The 11380-nt window shown below is 56.9% G+C and overlaps 1 protein-coding gene across 1 annotated transcript; it reads left to right on the forward strand.

The window, feature by feature from the left end:
- The first annotated feature begins 1007 nt into the window (after positions 1–1007).
- On the forward strand, positions 1008–9971 carry LAD1 (ladinin 1). The gene is made up of 10 exons (XM_057424437.1): positions 1008–1118; positions 4028–4168; positions 5221–5719; positions 6128–6268; positions 6980–7029; positions 7838–7910; positions 8281–8412; positions 8684–8773; positions 9539–9682; positions 9963–9971. The coding sequence occupies exons 1-10, from the start codon at positions 1081–1083 to the stop codon at positions 9969–9971; spliced, it is 1317 nt and encodes a 438-aa protein (XP_057280420.1). The 5' UTR covers positions 1008–1080.
- The last annotated feature ends 1409 nt before the right edge of the window (positions 9972–11380 follow it).

Below are 11380 nucleotides of genomic sequence, written 5' to 3' on the forward strand. Positions count from 1 at the left end.
GGGTGGCGGATGGATGGATCTCATCGGGATCAGAGACTGAATTAGTTCTCAAGGGGTCCTGGATGACTTCTTCTGCAGGCATCCACTGTGGTCGCCAAGCTGACACCAACAATGGGAGCACCAGGTCCCTGGGCTGGGCCCAAGTGAAAACCAGTCTTGGACCTGGCTCTGCTGTGTCTGGGTGCCTTTGTCACCCTGATAAAACAAAGACGGTCCCCCCATTGCCTTCACATCGGCCCTTTGAAAGACAGCGTTGCCCTGTGCGAGCATGGGGGGGACAGAGACTTGGGACCAGCCCAGGGGGGTGATGGATTGGGCCCAGGCATGGGGTGAGCCTGAGCGCACAGCTCGCCTCTAGCACAGGGCTTCAGCACCCAAAGACTGGATCCCTCCCCATGCTTCAGACACTTCCTCTGGCGCTTCATGGGTGCTCTTGACTGCAGCATAAAGCCCATGGACACGACAGGGAAGCTGAGACAGCTCAATCCAAGATGTCCAGAGAAGGCTGAAAGGGGCAGGACACCCTCCCGTGCTCTTTGGAAAGGGCTGGACTGCACCCAGGTGGAGGTGTTTTAATGACTGTTTTGGATCCCTGGGAGCCAGCCTCCTCCCACTCAGCCCAAGGTAATTCACCTCCTCCCCCGGTGCTGGAGGAGCTGTTGACTGGTGCGGAGCGGCTGGTAAAACAGGTTCTCCGCAGGGAGTTGCCTCCGAAACCCTGGGAGACCTGGATGGATCGAGCCCGGAGCTCGGGTCCGCGCTGGAGCACAGCCGGCAGCGGGGAGTGAGCCGCGCTTGGGGTCACTGCTGGGCAGGGCGGCTTTCTCCCGGCGCCGCTAATAGACAAATTACAGCCTTGCCCCTGTCAAGGTAGATAAGGAGCCATGTGATGCAGCGTGGTGGCAAACGGGCTGCACGCAGGGTAAAGGTGCACAGGGAAATAACCTTGCAGCGAGCTCCTTCCCTCCCCGGGGAGCAGAGGCTCGGAGCAGCGAGCATCCCCCGCTGCGGTCCGGCAGCCCCTTGGCCTCGATGCCTGCACGAGTTTGTGGGGCTCTCTGAGACTCACGGGAAGCAGGAATGTCTCTGGGCAGAAGGAACTGGTCCGATCTCTCCAGGTAGGTGCTGGGGTTTAATGCTTAACGCTTGGAGAGAGGGAAGGCGTCAGGGTGGGCTGCTGGCACAAGGAGCCTTGGCCAAGGGGTCTTGGGGAGGACAGGAAGAGCTGGCAGAAGGGTTTTGATTACAGAGGTGGTGCCAGTCCCATCCAGAGCTTGGCACTGCTGGAATTCCTTGTGGGCGAGCAAGATCAGAAGCATTCTTGTTTTCGGGGGAAGCTGAGCTCCGCATAGGAAAATGGCTCTGGAAAGGCATCCCTGCCCCACGTTGCGTGTGGTTTTGGTCTGGTTTGACTTTCTCTGGGGCACAGGCTGGTTGGGCTGTGCCTCCAGACTTGCCCCACAGCCAGCTATGGGGTTTTTGCTCACCCCATACTCACACAGCCCCTGGGTGCGTGTCCTGGCTCTGCCTGCCTGGCGCTGAGCAAACCCTGATTCATCTGCAGGCGCTGGATGAGCCCCGCAGCCCCACGGCGCTGCCACTCGCTCGGTCCAATGGATCTTGGCTCCGATGGGAGCTGGGCCAGGAGAGGCTCTGGGGCATCATGGTGTGAATCAGGGGCTCCCATGAAGCCTGGGTGATGTGGGGATCGCTCCCCACCTCCTGCAGACCCCAGGGCAAGAACCTGCACGGGCAGGGAGGTGGTGACTCAAAAGAGCAGAAATCCCAGTTTAAGTGGATGTGATTCCAAGACTTAAATGCAAGCCCCAGGACTTGGCATAAAGGTACCCACAACAGCCAGCCTGGAAAAGGGAACTGAGACCCCATTGCTGAGAGGCTGCCAGCTCACACCCGGCCTCCATCAGGGATGGGATGGATCCAGAGGACATCCCAGCCCCATCCAGATGCACCTCCTCTGAGGCACAGATCTGCCTGAACACAGGCCCAGCGGGGTCCTGCACCCAGGTTGTTTCACAACCCAGGCAGGCAGTTTCTCCTCTCTCATTAGATGAGAGAGCAATCACTGAAACAGCATGAATGTCAGCTCTCTGAGCAATAATGATTAACAGGGCAGGAGAGGACAAAGCAGGGGGAGACTCACCAATCCGTTTTCATTCATCTCTATGAGTTTGAAAAAGCAAAGAGGGTGAAGAATAAATCCCTCTTTGAAAAGAGGACGGGGAGGTTGGCAAAGCAAATCCATAGCCTAATGGGCGGATTGTGTAATGGCAACGAGAAACTGCATGTTGGTAATGCCAGGTTACGTGCAGCTCACGAGGAGCCAAGCAAACTCAAGGCAGGAAAATCTCATTTTCATTCTGAAGGAGGCTGTACGTGCGAAAGCAAAGGGGTAGCTGGCTGTCAAGTGGATGTAAAGCGGGGTTAGCACTCCATGCTGTCACTGCTTGAGGGACAAGAGCCCTTTAGCCATGGTCCCTGTGTGTGTAAGTCCCCATGCACGTGTTAACCTTGCCTGGTGGGAACGTGTGAAGTGTCTGAGGCCAGGTTGGATGGGGCTTGGAGCAAGCTGATCTAATGAAAGGTGTCCCTGCCTGTGGCAGGGGTTGGAACTGGATGAGCTTTAAGATCCCTTCCAACCCAACCCGTTCCATGGTTCTATGATTGCTGCACCAGGAGATCACGCTGTGCCATGCAGATAAATCTGTGCTGCCTTCCCAGGGCAGCTGAGCCGAGCACAAATATTTACAGGGTCAGGCCCATGGAGGTGAGTAGAGCTGTAAGGACACGGTGTCCCCTGATGGGGTGAGAGCAAGCTGAGGATGCTCAGTGCAGGTCCCGGCCTCCTCCATCCCTCTGATGCCAAGCACGGCATCAGGGACCACTAAGAACCCCTCCAGCAGTGGATCCGATGGCTGTTGGGGTGAGAAGGCTGCTTGGGGGTGCAAGGGGTGCTGGGGATGGAGGCAGCACAGGGAAACGCAGCACATTCTCCCTGGCATTGCCCTGTCCCCAGATCAGTGCCGTGCTCCCAGCCAGGACCGGTCCCTTCTTGGCTCTTGGTTCTGCTCTGCTGCCCCGCCGCTCCCCTGCCTCCCCTGACCAGGAAGCACAAGAAGCTGCAAACACTCATGGGGGGGAGAATGTGGTTTAATTTATGACCCAGCTTCCATTACACAGTAACTCGGGAGCCACGCCGCTTGTCGCCGTGGCCCGAACAACGTGAGCGACGCCGCAGGCCCGGACCTGCTCTGACTTTCATGTTCTTAAAAGTCAAGTTCAGAGTAAACCCTGTGTCTGCGTGAAGCTGCAGGGCCAGCTCCAGAGCGGGGATGCTGCGAGGGGATGGAGCCTGTGCTCTGCCCCAGCAGGCTGGTCACGGTGCGGGGAGCGCCGCTGGGACCCCTGCGTGCTTTGGCAGCTGCCTGTGGATTGTAGGTGATGGAGACCACTATGGAAAGCTCAAAGCAGCCAACAAAGGCATTTTCCAGCACAGTTCCAGGCAGAGTTGCCTTTGGCCTCTGATGCTTTTGCATCTGAGGCTTTTTGCTCAATAAAAATGAAAATGCCACCACCACAAATCATGCCGGGGCTAAAATCTTTTGCCACCAGTGGTTTCCCTTCCAGGTAATGTGGTTGAGACCTATGCGGTGGCTCTAGGGTCCTGGTCTTGCTGAGTTACATGTTAAATATCCTTGCCTGGGAAGGTTTGCTTAATGTAGGGATTCCTTTTAAATGAGTGATCCCTCTAACAGAAGAAATTAGGAGGTGTCTAGTGCTTGTGTTGGGAAATGCCTGCGTCAGCTGGCTGAAGTGAGAGCGCTTTATGACACCGGGCTCGTGTTGGTATCCCTCTCCTCCAGCCCCGTGAGCAGCTGGGGAAGGCAACCTCCATCAGCCCCTTAGCCCTTCCCAAGGGTGTTTCAGTCCCCTTTCATCTGGCAATGGGGCTGCAGGCTGCCCATGCGGGACAGAGCATCACCATATCCTTATGCTTCATCCCAAACAGCCTGGCCAGGCAGAGGACCCTGGAGGATGAAGAAGAGCAGCAAAGGGAGCGCCGGCGAAGGCACCGGAACCTGTTGTCCTCCACATCGACAGAAGAAGAACCTCCCAGCCCTGTAAAAGGCACCAGCCCGGCTTCCAGCAGGTGTGTGGGGTGCTGCTGGCATCAGTCTTCATCATGATGCTGATGGCTTGCAGCTTGCTGCCTTGTTTTAATCGGTCCTGAGCCAAAGCTGCTGCAATTGGTGGGACTGTGTTGGGTAAGAGTGGGCTGGGCTGGGGGAGGAGTTCAATGGGTTTTTAGGCAGAAGGATGAGCTTCACAGGAGGGGTACAAGGAGAGGGATATATCTCTGGTGGGCTTAATAATGAGCTTCAACATATCCCGTGGTACAGGGAGCAGGTGTTCCAGGATAAGGGTTGATGCTGAGCTTGAGTGGGTACTGGCCATAATCTTGTGGGATTGTGAGCAGGGAAGAGCAGGCAGGCACCCATCTCTGCAGGGCAGGTGAGCTCAGCATGCAGAGCCTATCCTCCTCCTCTGGTCCTTGCAGTGATGCTCTATGGCCTTTGCTGGAATGGGGAGACAACCCAAGGGTGCTCCGGTGGTGTTCCCAAAGTCCCTTGCTGCAGGGAGCTGGGTTTTGGAGGTGCTCTGAGGTCAGACTGCCCTTTCACAACCAGAGCCCTCTCTAAATTGATCCTGGAGATGTCCAGTGTTTAGACGGGGTTCGTGCACAGTGGGATCTGTGCTCTAGAGGTGTTACTCTCTGTGGTTCAGGTGGGGTGGAGTTAGGGTGCTTGGGTTGGATAGGGGCTGGACAGGACTACTATGAACAAGATAGATTAAAGTTCTCCTTCCCTAGTGCTAGCACAGGCTGCCCATGTGATTGCAATTCAGGAGGAAGGCAAATATCCTTGTGGATGCTGATGTCCTGGGGTGAGGCTGTAGAAGTGCTTAAACTCTGCTACAAAAAGGAAAGGAAGACTTTTAACCCAAACTTGTCCTCAGAGAGCCTATAGCAGGGGTGGCAGTGATGAGTGTGGCTGCAAGTCCTGCTCTGCAGGGATGACTCCAGGATGTTGGTTGGGGCTTTACACACACACACACACCCCAAAGCCTTTCACCTGCAGCACAAACCCAGCCCTCTGGTCCTGGGGCGCTGAGGTTTGCTCCCCGTTTTGTCTCCATCTCCAGACCTCAACCCCTGGTGAAGGCCGTGTCTACAGAGGATGGGGAAGAGCACAAGCTCTCAGTAGTGCTGAAGACGCAAGAAGGGAGACGGACAAGGTCCCCGATGGCAGTCTCTGGGAAACTGAGGCAGGAGAAGGAGCAGCAGGATCCAGGGGTGGGAGCGAGCCCTGCGGAGACAGGAACACAGCTGCACACAGGGCAGGAGAGCATCCAGGCTGGACAGCGGGATCGGGATGTGGCCAAGGGCAGAGGGGACCCACCAGGAGACCGACACCGGCTGCTGGCCTTGGAGAGGAAGGTGGTGGTGAGGGCCCGGCTTCAGGACAAGGAGGGACAAGGTGTGGGGACTCCTCGGGGGGAGCAGAGAAAGGAGGTGCAGGAGCCACGGGCCCTGACGGAGCTGGGGGGCTGCCGGCTCCGCGAGGTCAAGATCCTGACCAGGCAAGGGAGCCGCAGCATGGAGAAGACGTCCTCGGTGGCAACCTCATCCCTGGAGCAGCAGGTGAGCAGGGATGGAGAAGGCACCAACCCCTGGGGTGTGAGGCCCTGGGAGGACAGCAGAGAGAGGGAGAGCCCCAAAGCACCAGGAGGGAAACGGAACCGTGGGCTTCTGGGGAAGGTTCTTCTGAAAGCTGCAAACTATGAGGTGGTGGACAGGGTCCCAGCACCCCCTTTCCCTCCCTTGCATGTGCTGTTCTGATCCCCTTCTCCAGCAAGCCCCTGCTGATTGCCATCACGGTTTCATTGAAGAGGTCTTTAGGGCTTTGCCTGTCCAAATGAGACAGCCAAGGTCTGGAGGACCTCAACCTCAGATCCTGCCTCCAAAGCAGTTCCCACCTTGGCTGCTCTGCTCCCTGCACCTCAGCCTTCTCTGCAGGGATGCATCAGGTGCCTGCTTTTTCCTCAGCAGCCATGCAGGAATCCCCCAAAGGAGGCAATCCAGCTGTCTGCCACCCCAGAGGAACCTGCAGAGAAGTCGGATGCTTTCCCAACTCAAGTCACCTACAGCAGCTCCATCAGACGAACCAGCCCAAGAACCGTCTCCTTTCGGGTAAGAGCTTAAGCAAATGGGGGGAAGATCCCTGTTTGGGCAGTGGAGGAAGGGGGAAGGAAGGGTTGCTTCGGTCTCCAGGTTATGTTGGCAGAGCCTATTCCTAAAAGTGTATTCAAAATCCACCCTTGATCTGGGCATTGCAGTTCTGCTTCAGTTTGCCTCCATTTTCATTCCCTGTGTCTGACCGAAGGCCTGTGCTGATGACCGAGCCCATATTCATATGCGTTGTGCTGGCATGGGAACTCGTGGGAAGTGATGGGAAAACAGGGAGCTCATTGTCCTCAGATTTCCCAAAGAGCCCCAGGAATGACCATTCCCCCTCTGGCATTATTGGTCTTCTCTGAGAGGATAAAAACGAAATCCATCCTCTTTCTTGTCCCTTGTTACATCCCTGGGAGTATCTTGAATCCTAGCGTGCCCCGAAAGACTTCTGGGATAAAGAGGTTGGGAAAACCAAGAGCTGTTGAGATCCTCCCTGCTGTGAATCAGTGCTGACTTGCTGGCTTAGGCGAGTTTCATGCTGCTTTATTGGGGATGGTAGCACTATGAAGTGTATTTAGGCTGGAGGGCTTTGAGATGTGACATCAGCTCCGGTGTGGGTGAAAATGGAGCCTTCTTGTAAATGGGGGAGATGAGTCTGTGGCAGTTCTCTTCTTATCTTTGATAACCAAAGATGGCTCCAGTATCTCCTCTCCTTGTGCCTTCCAGGTGATCTCAAGAAAACAGAAAGAAGAAAGCCAAAGCCCTCTCACAAGGAGGTCAGCACCTCTCTTTATGTTACTTGGGTCTTGCTGAGCAGGAATTGTCCCCCTTGGTGTTCCAAGGGAGGAGGAGGTGATGGGACCTGGTACCAGGTAGTGAGTACCCTGGTACATGTCTGCTGGATGCTGGTCTCCAGGGAGCCTGGCTGATGTCCAAAGTACAGCTTGTATGTGTACAAGACCCCCCCAGCTACCCCTTGCTGCTTCTTGGTTCAGGTGGCTTCTCATCAGCGCTTGTGTCTGCACAGCAGTGCTTAAGTGTGGACTGGTGCAGCACCACAACAGGGTCCCATCCTTGGAGATGTCAAAACCAACAGTACAGGTCTATGAGCACCCTGATCTGGCTTTGGTGGCCACATCTCCATGGCAAGCTTTGGCCAGGTGGCTTAAAAACCCTGGAGGAACAAAGGACCAGGTGTGAATGCAGGGCGTCAATGGGATGCCATCCCACCTCTGAATGCAGGGTAGGGGAGTGGGGTTTTACAGCACTTGGGCTTGTAACTGTGCACACTGCAGGCAAACTCATCCTGGTACTGGTGAAGATGAAGTTCAGATCTGACAGTGGTGAAGACTGAGGAGCTCAGAGCTGTTTTTCAGTGTACAGAGTGGTCCCAGTAAGACGGTGAGACTTGGAGATCTTGGTCATCAGCAGGGAATGAGCTGCCATTCACTTGACAGATGGATGCAGGAGTGCCTGAGTCAGACAGGGTCTTCTCCTGCCAAGTGGAGTCCCCAGGGACCATGGGCTGAGTTCCAGGTGATCCTGAGGGGGCTGCATCCAACTGTTTTCCCTCTTCTTCACCAGCGCAAGTATGAGGATCCCAGGGAGCAGCACCACCATTGGGGAGAAGCTGGAAAAGTACAACTCGGCCGTGCAGGTGCTGAAATCCCTCGGCATGGGAGGGATGTGTGGGGAGAGGAAGAGGCATGGCCTGGAGCTGAATGGGGAAGGGAGAGAGGGACTGGGCTGCATCAAACACACGCTAATGGGGTTAAAGAAGATGGTCCCAGGCAGAAAAAGGGATGAGCCTCAGGATTTTAGGAGCTGGGAGCGGATCTCCACTAGAGAGGGTCATGGGGATGCTGCAGGGCCCTGCTGTGGGGAGCACTGGGGCAAGCCCGTGAGCTTGGATGGGCATGGAGGGAGCAGACCCCAATGGGCTCGGGATGCGACCCAGAAGCAGGATTTTGCTCTTTACCACGCGTGGTGCAGCCGTGCCCGCCGCTGAGCCCGCTCTCTCCTCGCAGCGCTCGGAGGCGGTGAAATCATCCCTGCCCGTTCAGAAGAGCCTCCTGCTGCCCTCGGACGGGGTGGCGAGCAAGCGCAGCTTCTTCGAGGCGAGCGCTCCGGGCAAGGCTGAGCCTCTCGCTGCCAGGAAGGTAACGCAGGAGCCCCCGGCATCGCCCTGTGCTTCTCGGGAGCATCTTCCCGTCTGCGGGGCGGCTTGAGAGGGGCAGGGCTGCGCTCGGACCCCGGCTGCCACCCAGAGGGTGCTGTGGGGCTGTGCGGGTCTGTGCCGATGGCGCTGGTGTTTGAGGAGCTGGGAGGGAGCCAAGGTGGGGGCTGATCGCTGCCCGCCGCAGGTTCGCTGTCTCCCTGTGCCATGAGGGAGCTGGCGCTGTAATCCTGGGGTCCTTCTCTGTGCCACAGGACAACCTGAAGATCCCAGGGTCAGTGACGTCCCGCATTAATCTGTGGATCAGCCGAGCTCAGGAGCCTGCCAAGGAGGAGAAGAGCAAGGTACCGGCGTGTGCCGACACCTTGGGCAAGAGCCCAGAGCCCAGGCAGCCCGGCAGGACATGTCCCTGCATCTGGGGTGTTGGAGCTTATGGGCTGATGAACTGAGGCTCTGTGGGGTTTAGAGATCTGTGTGTGCACTCAGAGGTCCTGCTGCATGCGGGGTCTGCAGTGATCAGCATCCCTGCACGTATCCCAAAGTCGGGTGTCTTGTAGCTGTGGGGGCAAAGTCCCCTTCTAAAGGGGACTCGGGGGTCATCACTCTGCCACTGCGGGTGCTCTAGGGAGATGGACAGGAAACCCTTTGGCTTCAGGGGTTGTTTCCTGTGCTTGGAAAGGAGACGCTCAGCGAGTCCTTGTGGGGGTACCACCGTCTGCAGCAATAACACAGCAGAGTCTCCCGCAGCTCCCTGGGTACGGGCCCAGGAGGGGCAGCTCCAGCCCAGCCCTGCAGCCGGGGCAGACAAGCCCGGGCACCCGCAGCACTGAGCTGCAGAGATTAGTGCTGCCCAGACGTGTCTGCGCTGGCTCGTGTCTGCCAGGGGAGGGTTTGCTCCCGGGTCACTCCTGGATCAAAGCCTGAAGCTCCTTCATCAGCTTTTCCTATCGGTGCTGGAGCTGTGCTTGGTTTGGAGGGGCTGCCCGGGGCAGGGTCTCAAAGGTGTCTGGTTTTACCTGAGGCGTGTGTGTTTCAAGGGCTGGTTCAGATCAGGCCGAGGCAAGGCGTGATGCACAGGGAAAACCTTCCTGTGCCACCTCTGTTTGCAGGACATCAGGAAAATAAACAGCCTGCCCACCTGGGTAAAGCAGCCTGGAGACACGTCTGCAGACACCAAGGTAGACAGAAAGAGGGTGCATCCTCTGAGCCGTGGGCAGAGCCGGCACCAAGGGCACATCGCCCATAGGGCAGATGTGAGAAACCCAGGCTATGGGGGATGGAGGGATTGTGTGGGGCATCCAGGACCTCATGGCTTGGGGGAGTTGGCAGGAGGGGACGACTGGAGGCAGCTCTAATGGTGAGGAGGAGTCTGGTCTGGGAGAAGAAGGGAAAAGTGGCATGCGGTGGGATTTAGGGGGTGCCTGCCTGCCCCATTCCCTGTTTGGCACAAGTATGGTCCTGGTTGCAGTTAGCTGCTTTTGGGGGTTTGCAGCCCCAGGCCTGCCCTCACTGTTTCTCACTTTCTTTTTCCAGTTGCAATAATCTCATTTGTGATAATAGCAAAGGATCTGGGGAAAAAACGTTTTGCTCCAAGGATCAAAGCCCAGCCCTGCCCAGCAGCCCACTGCCGTGAGTGTTCCCCGTGCCACATGTAGGGCACCCCACATCGCCGGGGTCCTCTGCTTGAGGAAGGAAGAAGGCTGGAAGCTTATCCCTGCTCACCCAGACCTCACTTGCTGCCTGTCCCAGAGTGCCTAGGCCTGGAAGCTCCTTGCAGATGCTGGAGGCAGATTCTTGCCTTGTTTTCCCTCAGCGTTTTGGTGTTTTGCTCCTAACCTCTGCCTGTGCCCCATAACTGTGCTTGCAAAGAGGATCAACCTCTGCATCGCCCTGGCAGCTGGATGATGTCGGTGGGGCAAGAAGCTGCCTGGGCAAGGGAGTTTCAGCTGCACATCCATGGACTATGCCCATCCCTGCTGCCTGGCTCGTGTGGGGTGATGTGGGGCAGGCAGGTGTCAACCCTTCCCCAGGCTGTCGCTGCTGGAGCTACCCAAGCTTGCAACGTCACACGTGTATTGAGTGATGCTTTGTGGAAGAAGGGTGGACCCGATGCCACTGGTGCAGTGACCCCTTTCACTTAAATACATGGGAAGGAAGGGGGCATGGACCGTGGTCCTATTTTGGGGGTTGCATGGAGCTGAATGCCCTGTGCTGGGCCCCTTCCCCAAACCCTATTTCCCTCTTGCCTTTCTTCCTGAGCCCATTGCCTGTGGCTGTTGTGACCCGTGTCCTGCACCCCTTGGGCTTCTGAGCCCACCCAGCAGGGATGCAGGGTAATCAGTATGGCTTTAGGGTGCTGGCCCATAAAATGATGCTGAAATCCTTTTGCTGGGGCCATTCAGTAGGCAAGGGCTGTGTGTTGAGCAACCATTGCGGTATCCAAATGCGGTGTGGGCCTTTATTGCTGCCCCTAGACCTCATCCTGCTTGTTGGGCTTTGGAAAGGACTTGGTTCTCTCTGTGCCTTTTTTGTTTTCCTAATAAAAGTTGCCCTTTCTAAGATGCTCCTGGCCACCTGCTTCGGGGATGGGATGGGAACAGCTTTGCTTCTCTTCTGATAAGGGGAAAGAAGGCGAAGACCTGAGATACACATGGTAAAACCAGCCTGAGCCTCAGCCTCTTCTCTTACAGCCTCTTGGGCTCAGTGCAGGGCTGGGGGCTGCGATGGAGGGTCTGGTCCTGCGCTCGCTGCCTTATCAGAACGTGACAGCTGCCTGGCTTGTGTCAGCCCCTCGGGCACTCGCGTATCTCGGTCCGGAGGGTTTAAAATAGCAAATCTCTGAGGCCACACAATAGCTTGGGCTTATATGGGCTCCTGGGGGGGAAGGGGGAGCGGCGGAGGGGGCTGGGGCTGAAATAGCAGCTCACAAGTGTTGCATTCCTCCCTGGGCG

Source organism: Pezoporus wallicus, unplaced genomic scaffold, assembly GCF_028554395.1.
Source record: "Pezoporus wallicus isolate ANWC-B61680 ecotype Strahan unplaced genomic scaffold, APGP_CSIRO_Pwel_v1 contig_9123, whole genome shotgun sequence".
NCBI lineage: Eukaryota > Metazoa > Chordata > Aves > Psittaciformes > Psittacidae > Pezoporus > Pezoporus wallicus.